This window comes from Scomber japonicus, chromosome 3 (genome assembly GCF_027409825.1).
Source record: "Scomber japonicus isolate fScoJap1 chromosome 3, fScoJap1.pri, whole genome shotgun sequence".
In the NCBI taxonomy this organism is placed as follows: Eukaryota; Metazoa; Chordata; class Actinopteri; order Scombriformes; family Scombridae; genus Scomber; species Scomber japonicus.
The window spans coordinates 12944907-12961765 of NC_070580.1; the positions used below are offsets into that span (position 1 = coordinate 12944907).

General features: G+C 41.1%; 1 protein-coding gene across 1 annotated transcript; it reads left to right on the plus strand.

Annotated features, from left to right (window-relative positions):
- The first annotated feature begins 746 nt into the window (after nucleotides 1-746).
- Nucleotides 747-15657, plus strand: kiaa1328 (KIAA1328 ortholog). Its single transcript, XM_053316327.1, has 10 exons — nucleotides 747-1019; nucleotides 1170-1270; nucleotides 1448-1563; nucleotides 7194-7318; nucleotides 8636-9018; nucleotides 9810-10028; nucleotides 10219-10308; nucleotides 10490-10590; nucleotides 10839-10947; nucleotides 15429-15657. The coding sequence occupies exons 1-10, from the start codon at nucleotides 759-761 to the stop codon at nucleotides 15655-15657; spliced, it is 1734 nt and encodes a 577-aa protein (XP_053172302.1). The 5' UTR covers nucleotides 747-758.
- Nucleotides 15658-16859: the final 1202 nt, after the last annotated feature.

The following is a 16859-nucleotide window of genomic DNA, read 5'->3' on the forward strand; positions in this document are numbered from 1 at the left end:
GGTGGCGGTTGTTTCAACATGGCGGCAGCTTCAACAAGAAGTGGAAATTCGGGGATATTTTGGATGAATGGTGGTATGCTTACTTTTCCCAAACGACTTCGGCGTCCTTGTCCTGCCTATGTGTACATATATAATATATGAAGAAGCGAATCCCTTTGAAAGAGTACCATAGATGCTACTTCTGTGTCAGTTTTGGAAAGTTTTTACTTTTGGGGGAAGTGAGATGGCTAACTAGTTAACGCTAGCTAACTACGTGTTGCATGGACGTCAATTTAATGCTAACGCTGTCTCTTTAAAGTTACGTGAACGTTTAGATATCGAAACTTGGGGGCAATAGTATTATTGCTGGCTATCATCACATATGTTGTTTGTGTGTTTTTTATTCTTTTATTTTGCCAATGAGCTCATCATAACACAAGGGCCATCTGCAGTTAACAGATAGCTAACTTTTTGTTTTTTGTGCGACTTGAATGTAACTGTTTTCTCAGAAATGGCAAGTGGACAAATTATTTATCTGACAGTAAGCGTTAGCCTCGCTAGCTTTCTATCCTTATGATTCAAAGTGCCTGTCTTCCCTTTCCTGTTCACACAGTATCCGATGAGGAACAGCCCTTGGCGTTTGTTCCCGGTGAGTCTCAGTGGCATTGGTTGAACTATTTTGGTCACAGTCTCAGATTATTTGATGTAATTTATATCCACACTGCATCCTCGTCTTCCCTCTCTGTTTCTCACAAACTGTCCCAGGAGTTGATGGAGTGATGAAATGTCAACCCCCTTTCAGTTTGGGACCAGGCAGCGCCAGTACTACAAGTAAAAAAAGCACCAAGATGCAAGCCAGGCGTAGCTCTGACTCCAAGAATGAGGCTGCACTAAAGAAAAATGGCAAGAAACAGGGCCACTTACACAGCGATCACTCAGGAGCTTACACCAAGGAAAAAGTGTCAGTCCATCCCAGTGCTGATATAGCCACGGAGCACACCCTTCCCCAGGCCTCTGGTACTTTTCTCCCCTTGTCACAGGTAAACCAGAATATGATATATATTTAAAAGAAGGCATATGAATAATATTAATATTTTTACGAGTCCAGTAATGGTGTATTGAGGCTGTCAAGGCTTCAGCATTAGACCATGTTTATAATTTTCAACATTTGCTAACCATTCTTTGCACAGGTAATTTCTGAAACCAGCAGAGTCCAGAGCCAGGTGTGTTTGAAAGACCTCTGTCCTGAAGATAAGCGGCGCATTGCAAATCTTATTGAAGAACTAGCCAGGTAGCCCTCTTTATGTGACACTGAACTTTGAGAGTGTTCATATTAACATGCATGTTCACTATGAATGGAATTATTTAAAGCAACACCTGATTGCACTGTGTAATTTTGTACTCCTGTATCTTAGAATGCATAATGTGGACCAGCTATCCCTTAAGAGTGTTATTTCCTTTTCTCTAGAGTGAGTGAGGAGAAAGAAGAGTCAGTGCAGCGCCTGAAAGATGAACAGGGCCATTTTGAATGCAAGATCCAACAGCTGGAGCAGCAGAATGTGGTCATAGCACAGGAAAGAGAGAGTATCCTTTTAAAAAATAACCAACCAAACAAAAACACAATAGTGAGTGAGACTCTTTCTGGAGTGGTGGGTGAAGTGATTTGTTGTGTTTTTTTGTTTTTTTTAGTAGACAATAGGGTAAGGTGGATGGTAGGACTGGTTTGTAGATGAGTAGTGAATGAAACTGTTCTGTTGAGTGGTAAGGGCTAAAACGAAGCGTCTTCAGTGGAGTTTGATATTGTGAATGGTGTCAAATGTGCCTCACTGCATCATGATTGCGCTTTGCATGATTGCTTAACACATTAAGGAGATTGCAAAATGTTGCACTGTTACACTTATGAGGAAACCAGAGATCAAGTTATGATGGTTTTATCAATTTGGAAAATGTATTGCTAAGATGTTTCCATGTTGTATGCTAAATTTTTATGATATGATGCACTTAGCAACAAATTTGGAAATAGGAATGATGGTGCAACAGTAGAGTATGGTGGTGCAGTGGCATTATTCCATGCCTTAAAGGAGAACCCATTGATTTTACAGATCAAAGTCTGTTTACAGGTCATGAGCAGTACTACTGCATATATGAAAAAAGTCATATGAAGCCTTTCGTGGCTATAAAGGGAGCTGCATGAAGTCTAATAAATGGCCTTAAGTGATGTCACTTGAGGAAGTGTCAGTTGGAGGTGAAGACTACAAGATTGAAAATGAAAAGATGTGGGGGTGTGGAGCTCTGTGATCTGTTCCATATGGTTAGCAGCTTGAGGCTATATTAGCCCATACTAGCATAACAGACCGAGATCTCTGACTGAAATGTCTGTGGTTGAGCTGGGTTTTGACAACAATGAAGAATGCTCATAATCAAAAATTAAGATATCTCTGGTTCTGCTGCAGCGATTTGGATCAAAAATGGTCCATTGTGAGTCCAACAATGTTATAGGAAGGCACTGCTAAATAGTTGTAGTATTTTAAAAAATAAACCACTAGAGGAAAAATGCTGTCCGACCAGACAAAATGTCACAATCTGTGACAAAAAGGTATAATACTAAACAGCCCAAATGATTTCACTGCTTATTATAGCGCCAGACTAGAAGCAGGGGCTTATCATTAAAATCATCCATTTTAGTCTTTGGTTGGAATAGAAACCTGTTCCTGGCACTCTGTGGCACATGGTTGTCTCTCCCTGCAAGATCCTCTAAAGTACTATTTAAATGTTATATTGCAGGTTGTGCTGTATGTAGTATTCTACAGGAAGGTCTGCAGGGGGCAGTGTTGCCTTAGGTAAGGTCATGCACAGTCTACACATAAGACTCTTATATTTGATTCAAAAAGCAGAGAAATGGAGCAGATTCATTTATATTTTTTTGATGCCTGCTGCAGTTGTCTTTTGTAAGTGCTTATAGCTTATCCGCTGTTGTGTACAGAATCAATTTCATGGTTGGAGCCATGGCCAGAACCATCTAAATCATTTTATCATCCAAAGATGAATTTTGATATTTACTGAGAAGACTGCATTGTTTTCATTTACCATATTTGTGTAGCTCTCTCTTAATGAATGACTGTAGACTACTGTATAACTGTAGACTATCATTCATTTCCTCCTCTCAAAATGAGATCAGGTGGGCATCCAGCTCATTCGTGATTGTCTAGGAAGAGGTTAGTGCCAATAGAATGCTTTTTTTATGCATTGTACGACGCACTTACTGCCTTAATCTATCTACTGTTCTTAACAATTCCACTCAGGTCAAACCAGAACATAGCCAGCAGTTAATTTAGGTTAAAAACAGTGTGAAATATGAAGAGTAATTGACCGGGCTGGTAAATTGCACGATTGGCAACGGCGGCGGGGAAAATTAGGAAAGCACAACTCAATTAAAGGCACTTTGGCTTGGAGACTTGGCATTTACACCAAACTTCTAAACTCCATTAAAAAGGTATTTGAGAGGAAAAAGTGTTCAGATCCAAGCACCTCAGGGGGGATAACGCAGTCTTTTAAAGTGCGTGCAAGAGTCATGAAGGCTCTTCTCAGGCATGAGGTTCCAGCACTTCTCTGAAAGGTTAAGGAGACACCAAAGGCAAACACACTGAATGAGAGTCTTGTCAAGTCTAATTCCATTAGGCCTCAGCTTATCTTATCTAACCAAGATTCAGGGTTGTCAGGGGTATAAAGAATGTAGGGCTATACCTTAGCCCCAAGCCACCTAGGATGAGAGGGGGAAAGTATCCTTGATATTTTGGGTGTTCGGCTGACATTTGGAACTGACTGGCACACAGTATTGAATTTGTGGTTCAGAAAGGAAGGATGCCTTTTGTACTTCAAGGCATGTTGGCATGGGCAGAAGTCAAGGTGGCGTTACTAACAGGGTGCACCGTTCTACTCGCTGTATCCAGAATAAGGCACAGCAGGTGTTGCAACTAATGCCATTTATTGAGTTGAAACAATTGGAGGGAATCCTGCGGCCATGGAGAGAGGGGAATAACAGCCCTGTTAGGATATGTCATTGAAAAAATGCTTCATGTTGTGCTAGAAGATTGCCAGAGCTAAATCCATTTTTATCCTCCCACATTTGGATGTATGACATTTACAATGTGGAAATCTGGTTGTATCGAGTGTGCTTTTTGTGATAAGCATACATCAGAAGCTGGCTTTTGGAGAATCCTAAAATCATTGTTTTTATGGCAGATTAAGCCCCTAATATTCCTTGATGTCAACTTTGCAGTGATTGTCACGATCTGGTCATGGTGTTTATTTCTTTATTCTTGGAATGTTTAATGGGATGAAGTTATGTGCTGTTTATTAGGAGTGTGAAAACAAATTAATATCTAAAAGTTTTTTAGTTGAGACATGACCTACTGACTATCATTTACACAGATAAGAAATAAAGTGAATACTGTGCTTTTCACTGGCTTTTTTGTGAGCTCTCCATTCTGTAGCACTAAATTGGAGGAAAAAGTGTGTATTTATGAGGAAGTTGTTGAAAATATATAAACACTGAGCTGCTGGAGGCTAAAGTTTGGCCATGAAAGTAAATGCCATTCATTGAGTTAGTCTAAGGTTGATATTATTATTGACTGATTCAGTTGTACTGCTTAATTGAATGTAATGAAATCAAACTGAACCAATTGTGGGGTTAATGTGGAATTAATAATACATTACATTTTTGCTAAAATTATCAAGACTGAATCGAGTTGTTTTTGGATTAAGTTGGTACACTTACAGTCTGTAGTGTTTTTGGCTTTCTGCATTGTGAGGCTTGTGCATTGACATATTCTATACACGGATACACAGATGTCAAGTCTAATTGTTCAGCAAGTATAAACTTTTGGGCCTAATGAAACAGATGTTTAGTTGTGATCATGAAAATATAAATGGTTGTGGTTGGAATGGTATTTTGATTGTTAGCTGATTGGAGGAGTTAGTTATTGATTTATTGTGTGACTTGTACACGTGTCTCCCTTTCAGATTCAGTAGTATTGAAGCAGTTATGTAAACTGTCTTCCTCTATTAATTCCCCATCATTGCTTACTTACACACACATTCATACACATCAGTCTCCGCCCCCGACTCTCTCTCTCACATTCCTGCTCAGGCTCAATCTGTTTGGCACAGTGCGCTAAAGCAGGCTTTAAAATATTCCCCCCTCCTGTGCAAATTTGTTCCACCTTGAAGTGGATTTCATTATTTCATTTGAGCCTCGGCCTGACAGGGAAGTGAATCATTTTGACAGACCCTGTCTGAAGCCTCTTCAACCCAAGCCCTTGATTCTGAGTATTTTTGGAGCAGGGGGGAGGAGTAAGTCATTGTTGGCACTTTGCAGGTCTGATGTAAACTAGGGGCTTGCTGAGTACTTGGCCCCCATTGGCTGATGTCCAAGGCTCTGGAGGAAGCATGTTTAGTGTAGCATCAGGCAGAGAGGTGGAATCTTATCAGTGTTGCTCCACTCGGTTCAGATTACCTTGCGCTTGCTGTCCAGGGACTGCATCAGCCTGTCAACACATTAACACACGTTACCTTCATTTACGGCACTGGAGCACAGGGATGATACAGGCCTGTTGGTACTACAGCACAGCTAGACTTCATGTGTGTATTTTTGTTTGTTTCTTATTTTCGCCATACCCTTATATTTGTATTGGCTCTTTGTATCCAGTGTACTGTATGGTATATTTGTGTCTATCAGGAAACATTTGTTTTAGGCATGAGAAATCATGTGGAAATGGTGTTATATGCGAATGCAGTGAAATATGCGCAGCATGCATTTTTAAACTCAACACACAACTCTCTATCTTGAACTGAGGCAAGGTGTAGCTGTATAAGCATATTCAGTATCTCCCCTTCAAGACCCTTATTCATACTGCATAAATAGACCTCCCAGCATAGGTTTACATGATGTGATGTCCTTGTGATGTCCTTAAGCTTTCCATATAGAGCTACTCCCATGGACATTATCAGTGCAGCGGGAGAGGAGCCTTAGTTAGACGGAGGGTTCAATCAAAGTGTTTCCTCACATTTTCCCAATGTTTATGGAAGCTGCTGCATTGCATTTGTCTGGTGTCTGGTCCTCAATTCAAAGTCATCCCCGCTCTCTTTTCTTTCCCTCTGTTTCATTTCCACAGCCTGATTGAAGTCTTCTAACAACCAAAGTGTTTTCTTATGGAGTGTTCCGCCAACTATTCCTTCAATAAGACTCTACTTTGAACTTTGATTTTCTCTTAAAATGGAGGCCTTTTTTTTCAAACTGATGCTGAGAAACTCATCAGTTGGGGGAGCAGGGCCACCATCATAAAAAGATATGGCCTGGAGGAACACACTTTATGGTCAGCCTAGGTGGGAGTGTGTGTACTACTTGCTTTGTTGTAGTGTTTGTGTGTGTGGGCTGTTGCAGGTGGGGAATTTGTGCTCTCATGTCTCACTGTGTTTTGTGTGTGTGTGTGTGTGTGTATGTGTACTAGAAAGTCGGAGTCAGACTGAGGTTGAGTATTGAATGTGTGTAAGTGTGTCTGTGTGTAGTCGCCCCATTCTCATGCTCATTATCTTTGTATGTGCTGGTGTGGTGTGGTGCTGCCACTGTCATTAGTGGGCTCCTGAGGCGCAGCAGTAGTTCCGCTCCAGATTAGTTTTCTTGTGTCTGCCAGCGCTCTGTCTGGCAGATAGCCTGGCACGGCACTGCCCAGCTCAGCTCAACACAGCTTGGCCCGACCCAGATGAAGAAAACTCTGTGCCACAACAACTTTGATTTTTTGCTGGCCTCTTTTTCCTTCTCTCTTTTTAACTTTCCAGCCCTCTCTACTTCCCCGCTCCAATGTTTAATTGATTGCAGAAACTAGGGTTTAATTCAGATTGTCAATCTAAATCTATGTTTAATCTTTTTTTCATTGAAGTTAGATAGGAGAGCCTTTTCCTCACCAAAATGCCTCATCTGACAATAGAGCCACTGTTTCACTTTTAGTGAGTTCTGACTTTGAATGAATAAGAATTTCTTTAACTTTTTATTAAGAATGTTTAGGCGTGCATCTGTTTAAGTCACACACTTTCATGTGACCCAAAATCTACCTCGTCTCAGCTGAATCCAGAGGTGGATTTAAATGTTCTAGACTAGAGGTTGTGTTTAGTTTAGTTGTATAACTTTGTTAGATACTTAACCTTTGGTGCTCCAGGTCTGCAGCAGCAGTATAGAGAGTGCCAGGAGCTGCTTGGGCTTTACCAACAATACCTTTCTCAGCAACAGGCGAAGCTCAACCAGTCCATTTCCCAGCTCAGCCAGGGACCTGCCCACAGCAAGGTAAGGAATAAGCTAGTGTGTGTGTGGTAGATTGTACATACATGTGTTGTTGCAAGAACATCATGCTGTTTAACATGATGGCCATACTCCCAGGAGAGCCATATTCAGAGAATACCCCCTGTTTGCAATCTATCAGGCACTCAAGCACAAAAACATCTAGTGAAACCACATGTAATAGCACATTGTCCCATGGCCAAGTGCCATTATAATGCATAACAAATTATTATAGAGGTCCACTTCTGTCACTGGTTCGATATGACTACAACATACTGCAAACTCTCTCAAGGTGACACTTCAGAAGCAAAGACGCCTCTCTGTAGATAGAATAGATGACTTGGCCAACCTCATTGTCCCGCCCTGGCTCTGAATAATGTGTGTTTGCCTGCTCTCTGACCCTCAGCAAATTAGTCACAGTCTCTTCCCCAGTCAACTATAAGATGGGCTTTCCTCCTTATGTTTATCTCATAATGTTCCTGACCTTGGCTTACCTGCCAGTTATGCTCAGTTGAAAATTGTCCTCTTCATCTTGTGGCCACGGTCCAGTTTACAATTTTGAAGCGTGATTTGCATTTGTGCTGCTATGAAGCCCGACCCTACCCCAACACCATGTCTACACAAGGTGTGTAGTGAAAGCAGCAACTCGGCAGACTAGCAGCAGCAGCAGCTTTCGTGAGTGACTAAACAGGATGCGATTAGGCGCAGCACTGCTGTTTGCTTTTTAGGTGCCTAAAAAGCTGTTTTAGATTGCGATAACCCACATAAAGCGCAAGTGAAATGTGGGCTTTTATGGAACAGCTCTCCCAACTACCTGGGGAAAGCTTTTATTGCACAAAGCAACATGAGGAAATGAGGTTGGTGAGTGGCGGTTAATTCTAGCCCAGCTCTACATTAGCTTTTTAAAGAGCAGCCTAACATAATTTGCAGGGCTGGGCAATATATTGATATTATATCGATATTGTAATATGAGATTGGATATCGTCTTAGATTTTGGATATCATAATATCATGATATGTCATCAGAGTTGTCTTTTCTTGGTTTTAAAGGCGGCATTACACTGAAATATATAATTTTCTGAACTTACCAGACTGTTCTAGCTGTTCTATTATTTACCTTTTACCCACTTTGTCATTATATCCACATTACTGATGATTATTTATAAAAAAAAATTCATTATGTAAATATTTTTTGAAAGCATCAATTTCATCTACAATATTGTTGCAATATTGATATCAAGGTCTTTGGTCTAAAATATTGTGATATTTGATTTTACCCATATTGCCCAGACCTAATTAATTCTCTTTTTTGCTCCCTGTCCAGGTGCTCAGTAGTGAGGAAGCCCCCAGCAGAACTACTAGCAGTGCTAATGGTCCGCTCTTTGATGGCTCATACCTCAGCCTTGGTACTACGTGGGCGCCACAGCCTCAAGTGCACAGGAGTGGTGGTGGAAGAAGAGGAGCTGTACAAACTGTTTCCTCTCTTTCCTGTGATAGTGAGTTCAGTCCAGCTGACAGGCCAATCAATCAGCATAGGATTCAGAAAAGGGAGTGCAGGGAGTCACACTCCGAGTCCCGCCACAGATGTGAGCACTATCAAGGCAGCTGCCAAGACAGTGGCTACAGAATACAGAAACGGAGGAGTGATAATGACCATACTCTAGAGAATGGCCACCAGGACAACTTCAGCCAACATGAGTGTGAAAGGTACAGTGGTCAAGATAGTATATAATTATCACTTTCCTGGAGTTTCAGCTAAATTTAACACTTAAAGCGATGGTTTGGCATACTTTTGACCTAGCTTCATACGCTCCATTACATCTATCTGAACACCCCCTCAGCCCTTTTTTTAATTTGGTGGAGTTAGAGCCATCAGCCGAATTGCTTAGTACAGGCGCTAATGGAACTAAAAGTGTATCTCATAAATTACCCCACTAATAATGCCTGGATTGTTATCAAACTTTTACAGTAGTACAAATAGGGTCTTTACTCATAAATCGATGCATTGGAAAGTTTGTAAGTACACCAGGAGTTTATTAAAATAACACTTTTACTCTGCTGCTACTGATAAAGCTGTAAACATCGTCGAAATCTCGCGCGATCACTAAAATACTGTGTGGTCGTGCGAGATCCCGCACAGAGCACATCTATTGCCGGAAGAGACTAGTAGTAGTAGTAGTCGTAGTAGTAGTAGTAGTAGTAGTAGTGAAGACCCTATTTGTACTACTGTGGAGGATTGATAACAATCCAGGCATTATTAGTGGGGTAATTTACGAGATACACTTTCGGTTCCATTAGCGCCTGTACTAAGCAATTCGGCTCATAGCTCTAACTCCACCAATTTGCGACCAAATTAAAAAAAAGGGGCTGAGGGGGTGTTTAGATGGACATAATAATGCATATGACGCTAGGTCAAAATTACGCCGAACCATTGCTTTAATCAAGATACAAACATGGTAGGAGGATATAAAGCAAATGAATTGGGTGTTTACACACAGGCTCCAGAATGGGAATATCCTGGGCTCAGAGACTAAAGAAGCCCTGACCAGCCCTCTGCTAGGCCATGAGGACTGGGAGGAGAAGAGGCACCAGCTGCTGCTGCAGAAGATGCAGTTGGAGATGGAGAGAGAGAGGCTGCACGCACGGCTGACTGAGCAAGAGGAGAAACTCAATAGACAGAATCAACAGCTACAACAGTCGCGTCTCGACTGCAAAAGGTAGAACACAGAAGCTGAAAAAAAAGGCCCTTAACTGGTGACATTTGCTTAATGTTTAGGTGGTATAACGTGATAGTTGGCTCTTGTTAGTAAATAGATAGGTAATTACTGCTGTGGGTGCTTCTTGTGTGTCTTTCATTGCAGAATTGCAGAACATTAGCAAGTCTTTTTCTGTGTCTCTTATGTTTAGGTTTCAAGAAGCAACTCAATCTGAGCTCAGCAGCTCAAACACTAAGAATGGAGATCCAAAGGGTCTCACCCAACAAGATTTACCCTCCAGGTAAACCAAGGAGTCTGGCTGACAGGAAGACAGACACTCGAACAAACTACAACTTGTTCACTCTCAAACTCTTTCTCACACACACTCTTCAAAGTCAAATACACATATACAACTGTATACACATAGGCCTATACTCAAAAGCCACAAAAGCCAACTGGTATCTTATGTCTGTTGTCTGCAGCATGCGTGAAGATGCAGAGGTACCTCCTGCAAAACAGAGCTTGCATGAAAAATGTTCGCAAACTGTGCCAGCTCCTAGAGACAATATCATTCACTCTTGTGGTGAGTTGTAAGCTTGTATTTTCTGTTTGTCGGATATCTGTATGTGCTTACTTGTCTCCACATAGAGGAACATCTCATCTCAAAACATATCTCCTACTTAAGCTTCGAGCCTGTCAAGTTTGATTTTCTTCAAACAGTATTTATTCCATGTAAAACTTTGAAGTTCATCATTTGGTTATTTTTAAAACTGTCTTGCCCGTGTTGTTGCTCTTGCTTCTGTAACACTTGCATCTTGCATTTCTCAACAGAGGCCTTGGAGCTGTCCAGAAGGGACAAGGCCACATCTCCTGCAAAATCCTCTGCAAGTGTGAGGAAGCCTACGTCAGTGCCTGTGATCCAGAAGGACCCCGAGGCCAGGTAACACTTTTACTCAACATCAGTAATAATAGTAGTAATAATAACAGCGTCAACAGGCACACTTGATCTGATGTAACATGCAGCATGATGACGTTGCTACATATAAACCAATATAAACCCCTAAGCCCACCTAGCCAGTAGCCACAGAGACGGACGGATGGAGCACTCACTGGTGCTGCCTCCCAGTGCTCTAACCCACGTCACTGCTCTTTGTTAATGTCTGAGTGGGCGTTTCCATTTGAACAACTCGGAAAAAATGCAGATGGAGTCGTCCTTTAATAAGCATTTAGGATTTACTCTTAATATATTTTAGCATAGTGAAGGATTACAGCACTATTTATTATACCTTTTATGTTAACTCAACCTTAAACCTTTAAACCTGAAATGAGTTAAAAGTCAAGGAGACAACTGTTTTATGGAAATTCTGGTGAACATGACCCTGGATAAGTAGTAAATAATAGCAAGTATTGAAAGTAACTGATCTATGAACAGCCAGTGAGCTTAAATTCAACAGAACTAAAGAATCAGTTAAAAAAAAAAAGAAGGTTGGTCTTAGAAAAAGGATGAGAAGCAGCGCAGGTAACTCCAGGATGATTATTTCCAGGCTGCAGTGTTTTTTTGTTCTGTTTGACCTTTTATAATCAATATAATTTGTTTCCCCCCAAAGTTATGAAAAAAATATTAACAATATTGCAACACATAAATATCAGTGCCTGTGAAGCGTCTCCTGTGTTTGGAGATACTGCAGTGTTGGAGGCTAAATGATGACTTTTCTTAGTCCAGCTAACTTTTCGAGCTGTGAGAAGCTAAATGAAGCTTTTTACTGGGCTAGCTAGCGCTGTGGCCAGCCTGTCAGGAGACATGCTGCGTTCCATTAGTCGGCCTAGCAGGGACCCTGCAGCAGGTGTAATTGAACAGACTTCTGGATGCACACACTGCCCTCCCTCCTCTTGCTGCCACAGTAATGAGACAGAGAAAGCAAGAGTGAGGGAGAGATGTTAAAAGTGTGTTTGAGGATGAGTGAGGGGTGAGAGCATTGGATAAAGTGAGAAATGGGAGGCAAGGAAAGTTAGAGCAGGTGGAGATGGATAGAAATGGAAATGGTGAGAAAGGTATAAGAACAGAGAGGGGGTTTCAGGACAGGAATGAATCACTGAGTGCAAGCGGACCTTCCAAATAGGGAGAGAAATTCATTACCTTTTTTTTTTTCTTTCAACCTTTACATGGAATAGTGATTAACCTGACTGTGTGTGTGTGTATGTGTATGCATGTATATTTTGGCAAACATCCATTTATAGATGTAGGTGCTATTTTTTCCTTCCGTAATGTCTGAATTCTCTCCTCTACTGTTTTATGACAGCAGCTGATAGGAGTTACAGTAGCTGTAAAATGTCCTTGAGGACAAATAGCTGGAAAGCTAATTCTTTAAAACAGGTGAAAGTTTACAACTTCCAGTGAGTAACTTTTAAACAAAGCAGTGCGTGGTCCAAGTTGATCTGTGAGCTCCAGCAGATGCCCATTAATTCCAGCAGGGGACCCAGGGTATCAGATCTTATTACCATCCATTTACACCTCCAAAGCCTATTAAAATTGTTGGACTCTTAGCTACTGACAGTGTTTTTTACTACCAGTAATGAGGAGGTCTGCCTCTCAGATGTCTTTTGTGGTTTTCTTGCAACATGTTTTTTCATGTGCATCTCTTCAGATAGTTGTAATCCTTTGGTAATCCACTGATTTGGATTAGACATATGTGTTTTTCTTCACTGTTCCAAATTTTAGATGAACTACATAAATTACAGTCAGTGAGATAAATAGTATGTGGTGGTTCTTAGCTCATTTTTGGTCAGTTTAAATGGATTGGGTATAGATATAAATTTAATAGCATTAGGAGGATTGCGTGCTACTTCCATTATATAAGGAAAAGTTTGATAGAAAAACAATCTGCTGTCAGTCTTTAACAACAATGCAAAAAACAACAGTGTGGAAAGCCAAATGAAATGAAGCAGATTACTTTGGTCCATCCTCCTGTAAAATTAAGCACGTTACCTGAACCCTTTTCTTTCACTTGGCAACAACATGCCCCTCGTGACTATCTAATCTTAACCAGTTCAATCTCGCTGTGCAAATTGCCAAACGAAGCCGGGGTTAACAATAAGTGACCTCCTTAATCCTTTCATGAATCCTGTGCTAGTTAGTAATGAGACAGTTCCAGCGCACCCCGCCCATCTCATCTCCATCCTTCCTGCCATTGCCCGCCTGCTATTGATTGGTTGGGAAATTGACATGCGGGATATATGCAGTGGCCATTATAGGTTTTTTATCTTACTGTTTGGACTGCAAATGAAAAGGAGCGCCGGGGCGAGACGACTATCTTTAATGAAAGAGAGGAGCCAAATAAGCAGTGAAAAGTTACGAGTGAGAAGAAGGGAGGTGGGGAGCGTATGCAGAAGAGTTGTGTGGAATTTTTTATCTGGTCTTATGGAGCTTGGAGAGAGCAACAAAGTACTGGCATATTGGGAGAATGAAGCCTAACAATTTTTATTACACTCAAAGGATGCAATTCTATGTGTGTTCAAAGATAAGAACATATTTCAAAGCAGAATAACGCAGTTTGTTTCAAACTACTTATGATTGGACCTGTTTTTAATTTTCATTTTTCAAAGTGACTTCTTTTTTTCTGCTATGACAGAAACATATGTTGCTGAAACTGTTGCCCATGTCTGTTCTGTATGCATGTAGCAGTAAAATTTATTTGCCAGGAGTCCCTCGTGGGATATTAATATCGAGCAGCAATTCAGAACTTTACTTCACACAAACTGGAGCCAAGAAATGAAGTTCTTTGTTGTACTGTATAGCCCTCTGAAAATCTATTGGCATTCTCTCTAGCCTTTGTGCAATGTCTGTGCCACCCCCTCTGCTACCATTCACCCCCCCCCCCCCCCTCCTTTCCTGCCCAAACTGTACCCCCTACCCCCCGTGCTCCCCTTGTTATAGATTGTGACCGCCGGTAAGTGATGCATTATTCATTACCAACATGTCGTTTGTTGATGGATGGCTGTTTGAGAGCCCTGTCCGTTAAATAAATCAACAAATAAAAATGCAAATTCTCACATTTCGAGAGAAGGAACCCAGCCAAAGTCCCTCCCCCACATTCCCTCTCTGCCTTCCTCTCTATCCACAAAGCTGCACCCGCTTCCAGTCTCTCGCACAAGCAGGCACACACACACACAAACACACTCTCACTCTCTCTCTTTTCTCTCTCTCTCTCTTTCTCCTTTGCTGTTGACAGGCAGGAGACCAAATGAGGAAGACAGATTTACTTACTTGAGCTTCACTCTCTCTTTTTTTTTTTCTACCCCCCCCCCCCCACTACCACCACCTCCCCATCGGTTATCATCCCTCAGCCGACTTAACCCTCATTTTGCTTTCTCTCCCTCATGCTAAAACATATGCATACATTAGATCATGTTGCCAAAGCAAAATATAGCCTTTTAAAGCTTTCCAGCTACCGATATGCGCCGCCTCAAGTTAGTCAGAAAACATGACATATCAAGGTCTATAGTTACGTGTGGAGGAACATAAATGTGCTCTGATTGGATGTTCCACCAGTGTGTCTGTCTGCTGACCACCCACATGCATATCAACAAGTACACGCCAAAGATTGCCCATACCTGGGAGAGCTGTGCGCCGAGCTGCACGATGCAAATCGATGCAGCTTTAAACGAGCAGAGAATTATGTTAGCAACATCAGTGGAGCGTGCTTTAAAGAATTCATGTTTTGTATCTGGAATGGCCGTCGTTCGACTGTGTATACACTGAATAATTTATCAAGCCAGCCAGACTGAGGGATTGAATCTCTATTAGCTTAATCTCCCCCGTTTTGGTTTATTTATTTCACTGCACATTCCCTCATTTCTATTCCAGGAGAGAAAGCACCAGGTCCTCTCCCTCTTTTTCTCTCACACCTGCAAGAAACTGTTTTTCTGCCGGGACGCCCCAGTGGTTTTGACTTGTTAAAGCTGCTTGTTAGGGTTCAGTAGGTACTTCAGCAAGAAAGATTTTGTTAACACTTCGTAGAGAGATTTGCTTTTATATTGTCGATGTTAACAAGTGAAAGGTGAATGACAAATATTTTAGTACAAGCGTGGAGCTCCAAGTATACTTTAGCCTTGTGCATATCTGGTGATGGTCCCTTTGCTGGCAGCTGCTCTGCTTAAGTTTGTGGGCACGTAGCTGACTGTCTTTGTGTGCGTTTCTCTGTTACAATCAAACGGCGCAAGGATGCTCATTTAAAATACTCTCCGTCCACAGGGCTCTGCTGGGTTCTGTATTATAAATGTAGCCTGTGCTCATTCAACCTTTGAAACTTTAATACAAGCTGAGGTCACACACACACACAGAAAAAAAAGAAACAAGTGAATTAAACAACAAAAACCTCCAAAAGTTTTACTGTTTTTTTTTTGTTTTTTTTTTTTTTCCAGGTTGGAATTTTCTGTGGTGGAGTTATTGGATATCTTTAGTCCCGTCTCTGCGCCTGAGCATTGCAAACCATCCACTCAAAGGACCACAACATCACATCGTAGACCGGCCCTCGCTACCCCAAAACTAGTCTGCAGAAGTCTGCTTACCCCTGCTGGGTCTCATCCTCAAAGCACTCAGCAGGACCTGGAAGAAAGCCAAATACTGGAGGATATTTTCTTCATTTGCTGACAAAGAGGAAAATTAATAGCAAAGAAAAGAAAAGTCATCCAGTGATGATATTCACCAGTTTGGTCTTAACTTTGTCAGTGTCTTACATTTAATGTTCTATTGACCTGCTAAACCAGCATGATCATGACGCTTTAGATTTAACTCGTTATACTGTTTTTAATGCAAATAAACAATTATTTATTCAGAATTGGTTATCCTCCTAGTTTGTAATTTATGCTTTGTGTTGCTTCTGCAGGAGAACTGTTTGCCACTGAGATACATTGATAGTCTGTGGGGACTGTGGCAGTGTCCTTTTTTAAATGATGAAAATTAGAAATTACCTCAAATATGTAGTCAGCAGCGAAAGAAAAGGAGAGGGAACATTCAGATCATTTGAGGTGGTTGTGTTAAAACAAGAGATAGTGGTATTGATAGGTTATCAGTAATTATGACACAACACAGGACACTTTATTCTAGACTGTGCTTTATTATTGGGCTAAGCTGAGACGCATCATTCATTTAAAATTACAAAAAAAAGAGTCCAGGGGACCAGAGAATGGTGCAGTCTGGAGAGTTGGGGGCGGGAGCCTAAAGCGCACTGCCCAATCAGAAGCTTAGCTCATCAGGAACCTGGCAAAGCTTAATATGCAACATTCATTTCCCCACCCTCTATATGTGCTGAAACTGGGAAATAGATTTCCAGAATACTTTTAAACCACATGAAGTAAAATGTGATTTTAGCAACTCTACTGAGTTTTTAAAAATAAAGCCACTTATAACAGCACAGAATAAAAATGATAGTAACTCAATTCTTTTTGATGAGATAGTGCAGTTTTCATTGAATTTTGCTCTCGGTAGAACACATCAGTTGAACAAGATCAGAGCTCTGTCAAATGATACAAAGCTGGATGGGATAAAATGGGATGAGGAGAGTAAAGATTTAAAACCCAAAACTGGTGTTTTATGCAAGCAGTTAATCAGTGATTAACAATTCATCAGACATTAGCTCTTTACATTGCAGCAACTTATAGTGACCTCAAGGCATATATTCAGTGGTGAATACATATCTGATTGAACAGTTAATTTACGAGGGAGCGCCTAACTCATGTTGACTTTGCTTAAATGTTTTAAAATTGAGGCAAATAGTGCTCAAAACCAAAAGAGGACTCTTCCAATTGGCATTTTTTAAAACCAGCTTGTAACAAAGTTTTTGTTTTTTAACA